The sequence below is a fragment of the Mytilus californianus genome, unplaced genomic scaffold (genome assembly GCF_021869535.1).
Source record: "Mytilus californianus isolate M0D057914Y unplaced genomic scaffold, xbMytCali1.0.p SCAF_7, whole genome shotgun sequence".
NCBI classification, from domain to species: domain Eukaryota; kingdom Metazoa; phylum Mollusca; class Bivalvia; order Mytilida; family Mytilidae; genus Mytilus; species Mytilus californianus.
In genome coordinates, this window is record NW_026262723.1 from 11055954 (window position 1) to 11077377 (window position 21424).

Sequence of the window (21424 nt, forward strand, 5' to 3'; positions counted from 1 at the left end):
AAATTGTTTTTCAATTTGAATCGTTTTTACATGTAGTTAGTTCGTAATCATATGCAATTGCTTGTCAGTGTTAATCGATTCTACATGTAGCTAGTTCATAATCATAATCAATTAATTATCAATGTGAAATCGTTTCTGAGTGTATCTAGTTTGTAAGTTTATTAAATTGCTTTTCAATTTGAATCGTTTTTACATGTAGTTAGTTCGTAATCATATGCAATTACTTATCAATTTGAATCGTTTCTACATGTAGTTAATTCGTAATCATATTCAATCACTTATCAAATTGTATCGTTTCTACGTGTAGCTAGTTCGTAATCATATTAAAATAATTATAAATGTGAATCGTGTCTACGTGTAGCTTGTTCGTACATTAATCATGTTCAATTAATTACCAATGTTAATCGTTTTACGTGTAGCTAGTTCGTAATCATATCCTATTACTTTTCAATTTGCGTTATCATATTCATTTACTTATCAATTTGAATCGTATCTACATGTTGCTGGTTCGTAGTCATATTCAATTACTTATCAATTTGAATCATTTCTACATGTAGTTAGTTCGTAATCATATTAAATAACTTATCAATAAGAAAAGTTTCTAAGTGTTGTTAGTTTGTAATTATATTCAATTAATTATCAATTTGAATCGTTTCTACGTGTAGCTAATTCGTAATCATATTCCATTAATTATCAATGTGAATCGTTTCTTAGTGTAGTTAGTTCGTAATCATGATCAATTACTTATCAATTTGAATCATTGCTACATGTAGCTAGTTCGTAATCATATTATATCAATTATCAATGTAAATCGTTCCAACGTGTAGCTTGTTCGTAATCATATTCAAGTACTTTTGAATTTGAATCGTTTCTACACGTAGCTATGTCGTAATCATATACAACTACTTAATAAATTGAATCGTTTCCACGTGTAGCTAGTTTGTAATCCTATTCAATTACTTATCAATGTGAATCGTTTCTACATGTAGCTAGTTCGTAATCCTATTCAATTACTTATCAATGTGAATCGTTTCTACATGTATCTTATTCGTAATGCTATTATATTACTTGTCAATGTGAATCGTTTCTACGTGTAGCTAGTTCGTAATCATATTCAATTATTTATCAATGTGAATCGTTTCTGAGTGTAGCTAGTTCGTAAGTATATTAAATTACTTTTCAATTTGAATCGTATCTACATGTAATTAGTTCGTAATCATATTCAATCACTTTTCAATTTGTATCGTTTTTACGTGTAGCTAGTTCGTAATCATATTAAATTAGTTATCAATGTGAATCGTGTCTACGTGAAGCTTGTTCGTAATCATGTTCACTTAATTATCAGTGTGAATCGTTCTACGTGTCGCTAGTTCGTAATCATATTCAATTACTTTTCAATATGAATCGTTTCTACATGTAAGTAAGTGATAATTACTATACCTACCCGAAAATTATCATTGGTAAAACTATAAATAATTGGATTTGCAAAACTGTTAGACATCGCTAACCAATGTACCCCGAGGTAGATGCCTAACAAAAGTTTCTCGTCTGCTTCCGTGTCATAATCTAGAACTTCCGGTTGAAAATCTATGACTAACGTGAACACATGTAATGGAAGCCAACAAAGTCCAAATATGGTAACAACTATAACTAGCATCTTCACGACCTGAAAATACAGAAATAGAAAATTATAATCCTTAATTTTAAAATAAAGTTAAGAGACTTTTAGGAATACAAATTACTGTCAATGGAGATGATGGATAGCATCTGGTGTCTGAGTCTTCCAATTGAATGACATTTTAAATGTTTTGTTTCGATTAAAGAAGGATTTTTGTTTTAAGTGTGATGTTTTTTTTCACGTCAATTTCAACAATTTCGTGACAATCAATCAATGTAACTCAGACGAATTAATAATGTATCACCCACGACTACCAATCAGTAATCAATTTGTCAAGGATTACGGTTTATGTAGCAGCGACTCTTTTCACAAAAAATGTTACCACTACAGTTGATCGTAAGTTATACTGAAATGTTCATGATTTACGTTTACTCGTAAGATTTTTTGTGAAAAGAGCACATGGAAAGGATAAAGTCACAGGCGCTTTGGGACTGGGCTCCTTTTTTTTCTCTCTCTTTGTTTTGTGTTTTACTTTTTTTAGTAAATATTCTGTACAGTTTTACATTTTGAACTTATTTACAAGCAACGTGTACACAAATACAACTTACAAAAATTAATTTAAGTAGTTAAATTTACAGATTTGATTCAATGTGACATATTCATGGTCTTCAGCGTCATGCTTAATCTTTATCAGTTACCGGGTTGCGCGGGTTGTTCAGTGTGCACTACATTTTTTATTACAGTCATTCTTTAAATAATAAAAACAGACCACATTTCGTTTCTGGTACATTAGAGATAGTATAAAAAAAACCATTCCGCAGTAACGAATAATTTTCGTAAAAATACTGACAAACTTGTGTAATTAGAGATATTGTAATATTACAGATATTATTATAAATATAAATAATATACTAATTTTGTATTAGTAAAGACTGTTTGTAACAGTAATTTATTTATTCAGATATTTATACCAATGTTATTTATTGTTAATTCTACGGAATATTCTCCCTGGATATTTAGTAGTAAATTTAGCAGGGATACGTGATGGAATGCTGTACACCAAGTTTTTTTTATTGTTAAAACAGCAATATGTGCAATAAAGAATCAATTTGAGTGTTAAAAAAAAATAATGAAAACAGATTAAGGTGGTACCTTACACTACAGGGAGATAACTCTGTAAAAATCAGCTAAACGTTTTAATTACGTTGTATTGTTAAGGAAATATTAAGCTTCTCAATGATCAAAATTAGTGTTTGTCAAACTGCTATATAACCAATGAAATTTTTCTGATAAAGTGGTTGGTTCAAATTTTTTGAAATTTTTATATTTTTGTCAAAGGGTCAAAGTAAACATTTTGTCAAATTTTTATGAAAATTAAACGAGCCAAATTAATATTAGTCAAGGTGTTGGGTACCACCTTAAAGTATCACGGTTGTTGTCATTTGATAATAAATCAATTTAATTTGGTCATGATCTCCGTGGACTATCATAGGAAAATTAATAATTCCGCCTCTCCTCTTTTGAGTCGTGCAATAAGTTCATAGCCTCCACATCGTGTTGGTACACCTTTTGCTGAACATTTTACGATTTGTTTGATGTAGGAAGATAACAATAGTTCTATTTACCTCAAATTAAAATGTACATAAATATTATACTGGCTAATATGAGATAACAAAAAAATGTTAGTGTCTATCAAGTATCGCATTTTGATATTCTTATTAACAGCACCTGCAACAAAAGTAAGTGATATGATAATAATGAAAGCCAATACTTGAACCAATTATCATGTCTGATTATCGGTCAATCAAAGTTTATACAAATGACATTTACATTACAACAGATTCAGGAAGCACTCATCAAATCAAAATGGACCTTTATTTACATTTGTCTGAGCATTTCTTTGTTTCAACATCATTAAGATAAGAGCCATATTTGATTAGGACCTTGTCAAGGAGACAGCGAAATAAATATCAACATAAAAATAGCTCAGCCAACATGGTCATCAAACTTAGTAATCTAGGTTCTGTCATTTTATTAATTTGTAGTTGAACTCTTTTTCAAAACATAAGGATCAAATAACAAGTGTCCAATACGTGTAATTGCTTTATAGTTTAGTTAGATGTTCCTTGGTGGAGACCTCTGCAGATGCAGCAGTTTTTTATTTGTAATTGAGCCACAACTCACGACTTGTGAAAATGAATTATATTTTGTACTTGCGCATAAATCTTTCTAAGAACAACCAGGGGCTATAAAGCTTTACGATAACATGTATTTATTATAGTTATAGAATGTAAATGTATAATAAGACTAAAAATCAGAATGTTAATTTGATTTACTGATGATTTCCATGTTGAGGCTATAACCTCCTCGCAAAAAAGAAACCTGACAAAAACAACAACAACACAAATGAATAACACAAAAAAAATAAGTCCAAACAACGATACGTTTTTATAAGAATTTTCAAAACCTATTACATGTTTTAGCCTCGGAATGCACCGCGATTTATTTTAAATCGGTATCTGGTTATTCTTAGAAAGATTTACGCGCAAGTACAAAATGTATTTCAGATTTTCCCAAGTTGTGAGTTTAGTACAAGAGATGAAGAAGCTGCTATATATATATACATGTATATAATTATATATTTGTAACACTAATGATGTTTTATTGTTGATATATATTGTGAACATTATGCATACATGGAATCTAAAAAAAAATCACAAAAAATCGAAGCAGTTAAATTAGTTTAACTCTTTGACTACGACAATTCTTGTCTCACAGTTTACGAAACAATGTTTGAGAAATCCATTAGTCGAATGTCAATTACATACTGTGTAGTGATGCATCAGTGTTTGTGAATGTAGCAGATTACATATAAATCCTTTCTTTTAGTATATTAACACTGTAGTGGTTTAGTACAAGATATGAATTAGCTGTAACTGATAATCAACGTTACAGAGCATACAATCATTACCATAATAATATTACATAACACGTAGAAGATACCGAACTAAACTGTAGCTAATCAAATTAAAATTTACATAGACGTAATTCAGAAATTATAGCGTGCATTAATTTGTTGCAAATTTTTGAAGTACGGACAAAAGTGCGAGATAAAATATTCGATTTCAGGAAAATATGCATACCGAGATATGTATCAGATAACAGAATACCATTTCACCCAGTTGTATTATTGGCATTAATAAACACTTCTCAGTTATTTCTGAATTATACTGTATGGACATACGAACACAAGTGTATAATAACAGGGAGCAGTACCATGGTAGCAATCAATAAAAGTTGAATAAAAACAAACAACCCTATATATGGTCAAATGAAAAAAAGACAAAAGACAAAAGACAACAACATCCCACAAAAAACTACACAACAAGTTTAAGATTTAGTAACATGAACTCAACCAAAAGCCGGTGATCAACTCCAGTGCTCCGGAAGGGAAAGCAGTGTAAACGGAGTGCATAATTCTATTGCAAAATCACAATGTCTTCATTGGGACTCGAACCCGGGGATCTCTGTGTTACAAGGCAGCGCTCTAACCGACTGAGCTAAAGAAGTACTTCCCTAGCTCAACCGCTTAAGGCTGGCTAAGCATCTACAGATGTACCAAGGGAAGCATTCCTGTCACACTTTCCCCGCTAGTGTCACCTGTCGTGTTGCCTATTTATAAGTTTATATCGATGATTAGACACATTCAAATTTGACCCATCGAGGAAAAGACTGACACAGATATTCCATAATGGTTAACCAAATCATGATGGCGTCTGTAAAAACTATAAATAACCATACGGAAAACATACCACGCCTCTCGTCAAAATCGATTAGGCAATAAATACTCCTGAAGGGTCTGGGTGCGCATATCCTAGTTTTAAAAAGTGACAAAAGAGTTAAAGTATGTTAATAGTGGATCGGAAGCTGTAAAATCCTTTGACTTTATACAATTGTTTTCGGCTACATAACAATTGTCTTTAAAACAGGAGTGTTTGCAGATGTTTTACTGCAACTGCAAATCCGATCTAAGGAAGCGGTATAACAGTATGCATTGTGTACAAGAACCGCTGAGTCGTTCGTTTCTGAGGCCGCTACTTTCGTAAACTAGTCCATGACCATTGATTTTTATGCTCTGATTACAATTTTTCTAGTCTCAATTTCGAAAAGTTAACCTGATGATTTGTACAGCAAAATTATTTGCAGCTGATTTAAAATGGTAATTCATTTCCAACAAATTTATTTATCGATAGCCTAACGGTAAACAGTACACAGACAAACTGGATTAAAGTTAAACATAGTTGTTTTAATATAAGATATTACATGTTATACATAAATCATCAATAAATGATTTTTATCAAATACGGAACTTGCAAATCAATATTTCATCTTCTCGTATATCAAATACGAATTTTCATAATTTGTATACATGTAAACGATTTATGCGCTGAATGAAATTCATGAACGTACAATTAAGATTAGGATTATTTTTTTTTTGTGTTCATGTATTCTATAGTATGTACCTTCAGTATTAATGTAGTTTGCTATATTTTAATTGTTGGATATAAATTATCTTTTTCAATAAGTTCTGGTATGATCAATAACTAGATTTGTATTACTTATAAATGAGATTTTGAACATACATCACACTTTTATACAATTTAGTAAAATTATCTGCAATTATAGTCGTCAAGGTGTTTAAATTGCGTGTAGTATTCTAAAGTACGAGAGAAACTGGATTTTTTATTGAGAAAAGGAAAACTCATCGCATGTTAGATAAAGCTATAAAATATAAAGTTTTTATACAGAACTTTACCAAAGAGTAAGGCCAATTTGCCTGCATTTGCTTCACTCACTCAAAATCTACGAAAAAAGAGTGAATACTGTACATAATCTTAAAATATATACTGTTTCACAATTTAACAATTTCCCATAAAATTAGAAAGTTATTCAGTGTTACACAGGACATCACTAACCAAGTTGAATTAATTTGCATCCGAAAGACAATACACAGATTTAATGCCAATATAATTGAGATTTTGTTTTACGGTGTACTTCTTATACATTTTTGGTATAAATACTCAAAAGTGAAGCTTGGGGTATTCTTCAGGCTTTTGATCTGTTTTAAAATAAGCCAAACTATTAATTAGAACCTTAAAGTAAATACATTGGGATATGATACTTGGAATTTAAGTAAAGATGAAGCAGATTTAAAATGGCCCTGGTGCCAAAACAATTCAGGAGAAAACGGTTCTGCTACGTTCTTGTAAGCATCTATTCAAATCAAATTTTCCTATGCACCTATCATTTCAAAACAGATTTTTACGGTATCTACAAGATAGTATAAGTATACGAAAGTGGTTAAGTACAGACTATTTCATACTTAAATGCATACTTTAAAGAAATGAAAACACAGATGCTCTGAAAAAAGTTAATTATCTGTAAGAAAGTGGTTATTATCTTCCTATTTTTACGTTAATTATTATTGTTAAGTGTTAAATAACACATCTACTATTACTCCCATGGTTTACGACAATTTCTTTTATTTATTTTCCTGACGAATCATTATAAAATACAAATTTAAAATACGTAACAGGGGGCAATTAATAAGTGAGGAAATATTCTGCTTTTTTAGATTTTTTCGAAACGAACAATACCATTTTCAGGTTGTGCGACACGTATCCGGTAGATACATTAGAAACCATATAAAAGTTCAGGAGGCCAAATACACCAAGGTTTTTATAATTCTTATAAAAAATTGCTGAAATACAAAAACCAAATCCATTTATGGTCATCTTTATCTAAACACTATTTCAAAGTGGAAAATATCAATATATTTAACGAGGTTTTATCTGTAAAGTAATATACTTCGGCGTTTTACGTTTCCGGAAATTGGCATTACTTTTCCGGGAAAAAAGATGACGTTTCCGGGAAAAAAGTCTACGTTTTCGGAAATAAATACCTTACTTTTCCGGGAAAAATGTAACGATTCCGGAAAAAATAAATTATTACTTTTCCCGGAAAATAATTAAGGAATACCGCAGTAGTACATTCGCCGTTTACAAATTTTGTGTTTTGTTCAACAAGGGAGTCCATCTTCTCCTTTTCATATTTTCGAACGGGTGCTTTAATAGATAAAGTTCTCATCTTTATGTATGATGTTGTTTGCAGTTTTAATAGCACATCGACAAAGACAAAAATGTAAAACTGCTCGTTCAAGTGGGCATGAAAAGACTCGACACCATTCGTTGTTCTCTTTTCCTCGGGGTCAGGAGGTGATGCCCAAATGGTTGGTGGAAATCTCGAATTGCCATCTATATAAAATTCCAATATGTAATCTGCAAACTTCATGCATTTATCGTCAGATGGAGCATCTGCTATTAATTCTACAAAGCATTCTTCAATATTATTGTTTGGCAAGTAAGCCAAACCAAAGAAATGTGTCAGCTATTTTCCAAAATCCGAATCTTTGTCCTTGTAATCGGCACTAAGACCTATCGACTGAATTTTACGCCACCAACTTTGTCCTAAATGAAACCTGCAGCAACTGATTGTAGCAGCATGAAATGAATAAGATCAGAACCTTTTTTGTATAAAAATATAAAATAAATAATTTATCTAACATAACTTCAAATATTTATAATTTACTACCAAGTAAATTTCCGGAAAAGTAATAAATAAAAATTCTGGAAACGTATACTTTAAGTTTCCGGAAACGTAGTATTGGAACTTTGAAAAATGAGCGGAAACGCAATACGCCCATATACTCTATTATCATGATTATATAACTATGTAAATATAATTACCAACAGACATGCATGTCCACATGTATAAAAACAATTGTCGAGTTTTAATAATCGTATATACTGGTATACAAAATATGAATATGGATAAAACTACAAATAGCACAATGTCAGAATTACTTTTTTTGATAATAAAGAATTAACCTAAAGATGTCTCGATTTATATATTAAAAGTGATTATCAACGAGTAAGATATGATATAAAAATGAGAAGATGTGGTATGATTGACAATGAAAGACCATTTCCTTATACGAATGTTATCTGTCATTTTGTCACTATCCAAAAGGGTTAATGTGGACTAAAAGAATTGAGGTTGTTTGTTTAACGGGATTAAAGCATTTTTTTTATCCATACAGCTTTCTTTGCGATGGGTATCAGGTATTTGGTAGGGGATGGTGCATCAATGCTATAGGCGGGATACTGACAAGTTTAAGCACGTGCCTATACAAGAAGGTTGATTTAGTTGCACAATTTCAGTTAAATTTGGTCAGATCAAACATTCTTCCATATTCCAGATTACATTGACAGTTAAAACATTTTTTCATCTTTTGAAATTACATAGATAAAGTATTGAATCATAAATCATACGAAAATACACAAAGAAATTATAACTTAATTTTATCTATTTGATATAGATTATCTAACAGTTATACAATATCAATTTGTGGTTAAGATCTCTCGTCTCTCAATAATGATTCATACCCATGTTTTAAAATATATACACATCACTGTGTTCATGTAGAATTCAATGTTAACAAAGAAACCTCTTAATCATTATATTACATACCTTTATTTTAGAACGCCACTGTAAAAAGTCGCGAAAATGATCCCTGTTGCCGGGTGACGTTCGCTTCCACAGTAAAAAGGAAACAATTGAATATGTGATCGACAAAATTATCAAGGGAATGATATAAGTTAACACAAGAACAAAAATAGTATATATTCTCCTTGAGTTAGTATTTGGCCAGATCTCATTGCATACGAGAACACCAGATTCCAAATGCATCGCACGTGCTACAATTAACTGAACAGACGCCAGAAGTATGGAACATGTCCATATAGCAACAATAACATATTTGTATCTCTGTAATGTAAATCGATGTTGAAGAGGATATGCAACAACTAAAAATCGGTCCATTCCTATAGCAACGTTTGTAAAAACGCTTGCCGCCACAGATAACATTTGAACAAACAAAACAATCGGACAAAACGGTTCAGAAAATATCCATGTACGAAAAATTGCATCCGCAAATGTAAATGGCATACAAAACAATGCCATCAAAAGGTCAGCAATTGCAAGGTTGATAAGAAAAGGTCTCAAATCGGTCCTTGACCTTTTACCCTTCCTAAATACGATCACAACTATTATGTTACCAACAATTGAAAGGAATGTTGTCAATGAATATAAGATAATTAATCCAATAAATGGCTGATTGTCTACTCTTGATGAAGAAATTATAACTTCATTTGTTGAATTTCGACTTAGATTGACATCAACAGCCATGTTGATAAATACTCTCGGAACTTTATTACTAACTGTTAAAACAAATACTTTCGGAACTTTAGACTTTATCACAGGTCTTTGTATACTGTCGTTGAAACTAATTCTCAAATATGACAGTATATTATCGACCACCGCTTAGCGTTGTACCTTGACACGAATGAATGACTGAACGAGCAAGAAATCTATGTGAAAGTCGCACGTACCGCTTCAAGATTCCGTTGTATACATTGATCATTCGTCATATAGTTTGGAAACAAAACGACATCAATTTCTAGTGCGCAAAGAACAGCATCAACATTGTTGAAACATTGCCGACAAGTACAATTCCATGTTTCTATACAATAATATGTTTTGTTTGAATCTGATGTTGTATAATCTATTCCATAGTAAATCAGTGTGAGTCCTTCTAAATTAAATTTCAGATTAATATTTTGAAAAAAAATAATAACTTCGATTTATTGCACTGGATGCATTTGAACCGTATAAAATGTTGATAACATTTATCTCCTGTGGTTGAATATGTACTACACGATTCAATATGCAGAAATGATTTATATACGAGTAGTTTGATAATTTGCCCCCTCAACTTATCGAATTCTTTATTTACACGATGTGAAATAGAGTCAATTTCAAATATCAATTAGTTGATAATCCTCTCAATCTGGTCAGCATTATTTTTCTCGTTTTATGTCATTAGAGACAATCACATATATATATATATAATACATAAGTCTTAACGTTTAATCTTCCGAACAACACTGTCTTCACTTCAATCATTCAATGTTCTGCTGAAAGAAGCAACGATTCTCTAATCATAACCAATGCAAAAATTACCTCAAACTCGCTTTTGCATACAATTAACAGAAATTGAATCCAATTTTATGAAAGCCATACAGCATAACGTAGGTAAATAAGAGAAATCAATGGAAAATCATGTATTTACAGACAGAGACGCTATCGTCACTATTGTGACTCCTATGGAGCAAGGACAACTCGATTGCATCAAATGAGATGAACATGGAGCGGCATGACTCTAAAGCAGCGTAATTAAAATGCTGTATTTAATTCATACTACTCTTGGTTGGCTTTGCGCCATTTCAATGTGATCTATGTCTTTAATGAATCAGTCCAAAGCATGTAGTTGGCCTTGATCGCGTTTGATTTCGTTTAAGTCTGGGAAACTCTTTTTGAAGGCCCGACACAACAATGACCATCGCTATTTGATAGTTTCTATCTACTAATGCTTTGATATATATTCTGTCATTTCTTTATTGTTTCAATTTTCAATTTTTGTGATTTCTTCTTTGGCTCTTTTACTGCTTTTACATGACAGTTGAAATATAATTTTGGTAAACTTATCAACTTGAAAGTGAAACACCTTCTGGAAGGTGAAATCGGGCCTAGTGTACACAGATAGTAGGTAAACATTTCCGCAACGATCTGGTCTTGACTATGATAGTATTGTTCATAAATGAGTTTTGTCAGGTGAGCTCTAACTTACTAAATTAAGTTAGATAAATATTCGGAATACAGTAGCTTTATTTTAGAAAGACCAACAATTTTATAAAAAAAAAAACCAATCGCCTGGTGCTTCTTTACAATATGTCTAAATGCTATAAAGCAACATGATATCTCGTGAAATATTTGTGGTCTTATCGCGATATTCGAGTAAAGCCTCTGAAGATTGAGTTAACATGTATAATTAACAATATATCCTTGTACGTGTTTTTTCTGATTCTTTTATTTCTCTTAGAGATTTAGTTCGTTGCATCTGCTGTTTACACGGTTTTATTATTTAATCCGTAAATGTATGCATATCTCTAGAATATATATTTTTTTTCTTTTTACTTTTGATTTTGTTGGGTTGCTGTTGCCAAACATATATATTTTTATTAATGAAGAAGATTGTTCTTTGATAGATGGATGCAATTTATACATGTATGAACACTTGTAAAATTTTGTATAACACATTTGTAAATGCAAGAGGGTCTGGAATGGGGAGAGGACATTATTTCTATGTTCTTTATACATTTTAAAGCAATGATTTTCAATACATTAATTTATGTTAGGCCCATTTTTCTCCGCTCTTTTTTACCGTTATTCTCTATTCTGTAAACCTCACCAGACCAACATACAGCGTAATAGTTTGCTACACATAACCCCCCATTTTTCAATCAGTAATATGATGTGTTTAGATTATTTTAATACGTTACATGTACATATATATTGATAAATCTCATTGTGCTATTCACGTTCAATACCTAACTCATAGTCAAAGTTAAAGAGTAATGAAGAAAACACAACTTGTGATGGACCATGACGGACAGAGGCGATAAAACAGTCAACATGTCTTAAAGTACACATATTGTTGAAAGAAAGCAATATGCATGTACTTATATGAGACATTCTAACATATTGGTTAATTTATGCAGAATTAAACCTATAGGGAAACGTTTTGATATCACATGTCAGATAAAAGTACATGTATTGTTACATGCATCACATTTCTAATGAACATGCATATATATTTTGATTATAGAACGTCATGTGATTTAGGTATCAATTGGTATCATATTTGAGTACATCCGCAATGGCGGTGTTTGTTTTCAGATTAAAATCCGATAAGAGGAAATTGACTTCCAAACGAAGAAGCAAGATCAGGTTTACCAATAGGTTAAAAGTATTTACGTAAAACATACGCCTTGACGGTTAAATACATCCTCAGTCGTACGACACAATAGAACTTAAGGAGAAATGTCTTATTTTGTAAACTCCGATTAATTAGAATACGGGTTTTAAACATTTCCTTTAAATGACTTATCTTCAAATATATGCATTTTGCTTGTATATTGTCAAATGGATTGCGAAAAATTATGTATTAGCAGATAATCAATACACCGTCCAAAAAAAAAGCTCATTTTATCATATTTTCATGTTTTTGTCGCAGAAGTAGTTCCTGGAAAATATGATAGCCGTTTTGTTAAACTTAACTGATAAATGTTATTCTAATTTGTCTAAACTGCGAAAGTAATAGTAATAAATATTTGCCGTCGTCTGATTGCTTTCATTTAAAAACTATTCATAAATATATCTTTTGGAGTAGTAAATATGTTCATAAATTTCTCGTTATTGCATATACATCTCTTATTATTAAAACTAAAATTACTATTTAATTGACAGCAACAACTGTGATGTTACATAATGTTACGATGAACACTCTAATAACACAATTAACTGGTGCAATTAAGCTATAATAAAAAGTATAAGTATGCTTTTAATTTTTTTGCATTAGATATGTTTCTAAAAATGAAAATGACTTCTTGTTTTGAATGAAGATAAATTTTAAAATGTTCTCAAAGAACCATATAAAGGCTAAATCCAAAATAGAATTGTTTCAATTAAGCAAAAATCAAACACATTAGATATTATGCATTCCTTATAATAGTTGTGGACCATTAACCTCAAAACATCTGTAGGCTAAATAAACCTGTGGGGGATATAAATTTACAATGAAACCACATTTTTTTGCCAAAAAAAAAACAAAAAAAAAACGTATAAAAGGTAATATACAACACCTTAAGCTTTTTGATTGGGAAATTCTCTGGATACTTGATTGGTTCTAACATTAAGTTTTTGAAAGTGAAGACATTTCCAAAGCCCAAATCTAGCAAAATATTCGAATTCGGGAAAAGTTTTATAGATTAGACCGTTGGTTTTCCTGTTTGAATGGTTTTACACTCGTCATTTTTGGGGCCCTTTATAGCTTGCTGTTCGGTGTGAGCCAAGGCTCCGTGTTGAAGGCCGTACTTTGACCTATAATGGTTTACTTTTACAAATTGTGACTTGGATGGAGAGTTGTCTCATTGGCATTCATATCACATCTTCTTATATTGTATTGTTTTAAGCATAAATTAGTCCGTTGCTTTTCTCTTTCAAACTGTTTTATAGTTTGGCATACTATGTCTTTTCATGGCTTACGGTTCCGTATGGGTTTTGTTCATTGCTGAAGGCCATACGGGGATCTATTATAGTTGATTAAAACACCTGGCTTTTGATGAATAGAGGTCTCATTGGCAATCATGCCACATCTGCTTATTTTCAAATATTATGCCCACGAACATCGTCGATATCACAGATCAATTGTATGATTTGAATATCTATAAAATTTGATGATTGAATGTAATTGTTCCGTTTTGATTTGTCTCTGTGGTTTACACTTCGAGTGACAATACTCCCGAACATTTTTTGTATCCTTTTTGTAATTACTATTTTTATAAAGTTGATATAGCCATGCACGATACACATTAATGTCATCCTGGTGTTCCAGGACATTTGAAATTGGACGAAAAACATTACAAAATTTGGATTGAGAATTTTATTATTAAACTTATTTTCTTTCTACGTGGTTATTAACGTGTACAAACTTTGCACTAAAGTCAAAACATACACACAGTAAGAAGTGTATTCGGAATGGCTTTGGCATGATTATAAAGATATATTTTACATGTAATTGTAACTGTTCAGTTTAAAATTATGCATTTGTACTGAAACTTATTTCACATCTAAAAAACAGATGATTTCTGCATCTTTTATCAACTTGGTACATTTACCAATGAGATAAGATATTTGTTTGTGTTAATTTGAAAACTTTAAATTATTTTTCATATCATATTTAAATGTTAACATTCAAGTACTTAATAAATTTAATTTCACGCTTGACACGTGTCTATTTGCATTGATACCAAATGACGTTTATGCATTAAGCATCCATATTTCACTGATAACAAGTGAATAAATCGACTATAATTGACAATGACTTTCATGTTATATATATATGTATTTTGCATCATTTCAATGTAATAAACACATCCTATTATCGGCTTTAAGTACTGCAGGTGCAACTGGTACCATAGTTCGACATCTGCCGACTACACACGATAGCCAAAACAATTGTTCCGAATAGCAATCGGGAACACCGATCCAATTGTATCTGCTGTAATGGTAGCCGTTAATGTGGTTTATTAAAAGCAAGATCTTTCTCCGAACAATCCTATATACATTAGGACGGGAAAGGAAAACTAATTAAAATACAAATATTCATCCAAGACATTTAACATTATATGTTTTTTTCCAATGCAAATTTATTCATTACATAGATGAGATTCAACACTTAAATGTGTTTTCTACTCGTTTTTATTATATGTGATGGGTTTACTTATGACCTATTTCATCTTTTTGTGGTCTTGTAGATTAGTTTAATATCTTCAGCGCTGGTACAACAATACTAGAAAGTATTTAACGTTAGTCGAAAAATAGATGTTTCCGTTCTACAATTAAAACTTTTACTATATAACAAATACCTCTGCAACACAACTGTATTTCCCCAGTGAACAAGTCTTTGCAAATGAGGTTTGTGATTGCATTGAACAAATTACAAGGTCGTTATATAGAATATACTGATGATTATCTTATGGCAATTATATTTTGTCAATATAAAGGAACTAATATGTACAACTGTCATACAAGAGGGAGGTTTAGCTAGCTATAATCCAGTTTTAATCAACTATTTTCTATGGCAAATGACGGTACCAAGTCAGGAATATGACAGTGTTTATCTATAGTCGTTCTTTTTTTTTAAATAGTCGAGCGTTAGATTTGTCAGTTTTATGGACTTTCCTTTTTTGAATTCACCTTGGACATCGGTAATTCTGATATAACATGGTTTTATGACGACTAAAATTAATTATTTGAACTCAATATTTAAAGCATTTATAAATCATGATAAACAAATCCGACATGAAACACTAAGAAAAAGGAGGAAAAACATCATTTGCCTTTTCAATCCATGGAAAGCAGTTTAAAAACCATTTTGATCACCAAATTTTACCCAGTTTTATTAAATTTAAAATAAGAATAGACTGATAATTTCATGAGAAAAAACGGCTTTTATATGATTATCATGACTGGTGCCGACACCTCGGGTCTGGTCTACTGTTGAAAGTTCATTAAATTCAGGGAAAAGACAATTGAAATATCGGAAATATCTTAGTTGTAAAGCATTATATGTATCTTTTTCAAAATTATCGAATAAATAGAACAAATTACTGGAACACTTCTAAGAGAACAACTCTCCCTGGTGTATAATTTTTCCAGAAATAAACTTTTGTAGTCAATTTAAACCAGAGTCAAACTAACATGGTGATGATAAGACATGATCTATTGTCATTAATTTGTTCATAGCAAGTGACTGAAGCATTTGATGTCCTTTGATCTATTGCTGATATCAACAAGTGTTCTTGATGTTAGATTTAAATTATTCATTCTCTCATGAGGGTCTGGAAGTGGTTTACAGAATAGATAATATTGGGCAAAAAGTGAGGGGAAAAGGGCAAAACAATAAAGAATACAGAAAAATAAGCAAAAATAATGAATGATAGAGAATAATGGAGTTCTAAAATTTAAAGAAAAGAGAATAATGGATAATATAAAAATGAATAAAGAATATGGAAAAATGGTCTAAGTAATAAAGAATTCAGAAACGAGGGACCCCATTCAGACCCTTACATAAATCGTTCATTCTCTCATCCAAATTATATCAATAGTATTGCCTTTTGATATGTAAATTGGGTTCTGATATCAATTTTATTATTGTTTTGAAATATTAAAGAGGAAACATTATCATATAAACAAACAAAGCAAATATAGAAATGGGTCAACTAATACATGTTACACACGCCGTACACATGCGCCAAGAAGAGTACAAATAATTCAATCAAATAATAAAAAATAATGAAAAATTAAATCATAAATCTAAAATGATTATACATGTTTAATGATTGTAACTGAAGTAAAGATAGAAAAGGCAAACGTATTGCTGAATATTAAATTTTACAGCCCCCAAATCCATCTTCATACTTGTATAAGCCTTATTCATATAATAGTATTATTTTTCATGTAGTATAACGCTAAAACATTTATTTATTATTAATACTTTCGTATTTACTCTTTTGGACTACATATATTTGCTCATTGAAAAAAAAAATATGAATAACTGAGTAACTTGTTATCTTTTCTCATAGTTTGAACTTTAAAGAATAACATAAACTTAGTTTAATAGATATAAGAAGATGTGGTACATGTATGAGTGCCAATGAGACAACTCTCCATCCAAGTCAAAATTTATAAAAGTAAACCTTTATAGGTCAAAGTACGGTCTTCAACACGGAGCCTTGGTTCACACCGAACAGTAAGCTATAAAGGGCCCCAAAAAATTACTAGTGTAAAACCATTCAAACGGGAAAAACAACGGTCTAATCTATATAAAAAACGAGAAACGAGAAACACTTTTGAACCACATCAACAATCGACAACTATTGAACATCAGATTCCTGACTTAGGACAGGTGCAAACAAATGCATCAGGTTTAAACGTTTTAATGGTACCAAACCTTCATCCTTTTTCTGAAACAATAGTGCAACATCACAACATAAACATGGAAGTATTATTTTGACAATATAGTTCTAATGTCTTCCATGGTTTAACCACATGCATATGAGATTTGGGAACAACAAGACTCCTAGATTCGCACATGGTTTGGTTAATAGCACGATTATGATATTGATTTTCTTATTATGCATCATTTATCAGAAAATGCCTCATAAAACAAAAGAGTAATAAAATCGCAAATATAAATAAAATCTTGTGGAACTTTCGTTTCCTTTGATCTTTTTGTGCGATATACAATAGAACTGTCTCGCCACTTCACTTAGCTGACAGATATTATTAATATTTGATTGCTAATTAGACATTAACTGCCTTTAGTTTTATCCATTGTCGTTACAGATATTGTTCTATAATGGGAAACAGTTACAATCTATTATTGAATAACGAAAATGTAGTTTGAAACAAATAGTTATTTTTTTATGCAGTTTGCAGTTTTCTTTTCAATATTTAAAAACATAATGATGACATTAACACTGTTAACTTAAAAGCGTCACGGGAAAATGTAATGAACTAAAAAGTTGGTCCAAGAGGTGCTGCAAACAAGCATGACAAAACCAAAAATGAAACTCATCACATATTTAATTTGAATTTTAGTTACACTATTTCAGGAAATAACTGAAATTCATCCATATAGCAATAAAAGCGCTGTTCTTTTGCTTATTGTGTGATTTTTTGCCGTGCTTGTACTGATTTTGTGTCATGGATGGATACCCCATATCCTTTGTTTTTCTATTATAAACACGAAAGATAATATATGAACTAGACATCGCCAAGCTGAGCTACTGCTTGCTATTCTAACGCGTATCCCACCCCCTTTCCCACCAACACCCTTCCCGAACAATACACATTATTGATCACGATACCAACAGTTAAATACACAATAACTACGTCAAATATGTCAAACTTCTAAATGTCCAGATATTGTACATGTTGAAAACATAAGAAAATAAAGTAATAGCGGATTCTTTGAGACATTTTTTTTAATCATTCTTTTTTTGTTTTTTCGCCTCGTACAATAATCATATGCATTCTTTCTATTTAAGTAGGATACAATACATGTTTTATAATTATGACCCGTCAGTGTCAGTGTTAATGTTATATTAAAAAAAATACAACTTAATATTACTTGAGGTTTCTTACTTCTGCATGTAAGGATACCTTCAATATATTAGAACCAAGGATAATAGGGGGTAAAGGCAATGAGACAGCAACCCAGGGAAGAAATTGGAGGACTACATGGAACATTGAAGAGGTTTAAATAATTTGAATCTTACTTGTTTAGGAATTTTCTTTATTTTATATAGCAATTATACTACGGTTGCCCTTTCGATTGTCAAACTGAAAAGGCCGAAAGTTTTCATTGTAGTCTATGTTCATTTGTACACGAACCAATGGCAAAAAACATGTACAATTCACCTATATGCGGCCAAATTATTGATGTGACTTGAATTTGACAAAGTTGCAAGTATATTTTTGGGGTACGTATAATCCTATCGTAATGGCTGTCGTCATGATAAGGCAATATGGCCGCTAAGCAAATTAGCAAAGTACTCAAAATTTTGCTGTATGTTTGTTAATTTTGTGTTTGAAATCTCATCACTCCTCTTTTTTTTTTATTAATAACAGGCCTTTAAAGAACCGACATTTACTATACATATTGAAATTAACAATATCTCTTTACGTGCTGTTATTAAATCATACCGTCCTACGCTGTAATATCGGCGGCTGTAGATCTAAGTAGTTGACTGCAAAGTAACGTCATGAAAAGTACAGGCAGATAATTGTATGTATATATGAATCTACTATGCCGAGAATGAATTCAATTTGTACAAAATATCAATATATTAACACAAATTGTAACTTTTTAATTTACCAAAATCGAAAATTTTAATGGACAGTTCACATTTTAACTTGCGTGCCTGAAAAAAAAATTCTCCTGGTAGAATCCGGCCTTCTCAAATCATCTATGTAAATAATTGATGATAACATTCATTTTTAACAATGTATGACACATTTATGATATCTATGTCCCTTTTATAATTTGTTTTTCTACAAATATTACGTTCAATGTTATGTAAGGCGTCATTAGAAACACTCTCAAGTTTTAGCAGGAAACACAATAGCATGTCAAAAATTCAAAGAGAACATGGCAGAAGCCAGACACTACAAAATAAATGTTTGCATTTAGCGTATCAAAAGTAACGGTAATAGTAATGAAGTGTTTTCTCTAATAATGCATTCAATGTGAATAAAGTGGAATTAAGTAATTCTGCTTAACCATACATTGAATTCATGGTTTATTTAAACTCTATTGGTTAGAATTTCTTCCTGTTTATTGATTCTTTGTTTGTTGATACACGAACATTTAGAAAAAAAAACCCTTACAATTGAAATGCACTACATGTATTATACGCTCTCCCATGTCTCTTTTGCATCGTTGAATACGTTACCGGAAAATGAACTAAGTTCGTTTCTAGCGCCCCCTTACGGTCATAGTCCTCCAGACTGTTAATGTAGCGATCGAAGTGAGTGAAATATAAAGACTGGATTATTCAGGTTACAATGCAATAGTCAATTATATACATAAACTCTAATTCATCAGTTTTGTTGATTTGTTATCTTTGATCAGCTCTATAAACATTATGTACTAGAATAAATTCATGTTCTCTCGTCTTTCAACAGTTTTATGTATCTATCTCTGAGGCTTGGAATATGATATGATTGTATCATAAAGTAAGTCAGAAGATGCATTCATTTGACTGACGCATGTCTCTCCTCTTGACTTAACACATTACATTGAATATTAAACGTTAATTACAAATGTTTGTCTTATAATAACTAGCTATTTTAAAGTATTCAATCATCAAATAGTCTAAAGATATTTATAGCACGTCTTATGTTTGGTAAACACCCTTTTCAGCGTGAGATATATCCACTGGAAATGTGTATTGACGTCAGTCACGTAAAACATACAGGTAATTAACAACTAACGAACTTACCTTTGACTAATTAGATTCCTACGTCCTAGTTAATCAAATTTTGTTTTGTTTCATGTTAAGATTATTTCCTATGTGTTTAACAGCAATTTCAAATTATAAGTTTTTATTGTTCGTTAATATTGTAAGAAGATTCCAAACTAAGATACAAAACATATTACATGTACCAAATTCGAAGCCTGTGGTATGATAAAATAAAATTTAAATTCAAGATATTAAACAACTTTTTATTAATTTAAGAGCTTGAGATTTTTATCTGGCTTTATTTTTCATGTCACTGACAACACTCACAAGGACACGCAATTATAAATCATCAGCATTATTGTCGATTTCACGTGCACAGTTCCCAGTACTGAATCAACTCGACTACATTCGCGTTGCGATTGTTCTGATGAATTAGTCGAGTTTCTAACGTGTGCCGTTTGAATGCATGGCAATGAGACATCTATTAAGGAAAACTCCCACACAAATTAATATCTAAACATGATAAAATGTTTTGTTAACGCTTTTAAACAAAGGAATCTGATTTGAATGCAAGTTTAATAATATATGTGTCGAATAAGTACGAATTGATTACATTGCATCCTATTCTAAGTATAATTATTTGTCAAGCTGACTTAGACATGATTATTTCTGCAGAAGAATATTATATGCATTAATTTACCCAATTCCATTAATCGGTATACCATTGCTTAATAGTCATGAAATTTACACGGAAATTGATTTTCACAGTAAAATCCTCAAATGACACGATTGTAGTCTGATAATTGTTTTCCTACCGCTTCAATAAGATTCAAACTTTATCTAATCGTGTACAATGTAATGTGCAAGATCACATTTGAGTTATCTTTATCTATCAATTATAACATAATGGTATCGCGTTAGAGATTACATAATTCAATACCAGACTTGTTTTATCAAAAAAGTAAAATCGTTTATTCCAGAACGTAGGCAAAGAATTCATTCCCAAGCAATAAAATAGGTATATTTGGATGCATGA

At 31.0% G+C, this 21424-nt stretch overlaps 1 protein-coding gene across 1 annotated transcript in view; it reads right to left on the reverse strand.

Annotated features, from left to right (window-relative positions):
• LOC127708218 (QRFP-like peptide receptor) overlaps positions 1 to 21424 on the reverse strand; it is a 61588-nt gene that overhangs the window by 6978 nt on the left and 33186 nt on the right. The window contains exon 2 of the mRNA XM_052213062.1: positions 1445 to 1666. Coding sequence (XP_052069022.1) covers positions 1445 to 1666 — 222 coding nt within the window. The remainder of the gene's footprint in view (positions 1 to 1444; positions 1667 to 21424) is intronic.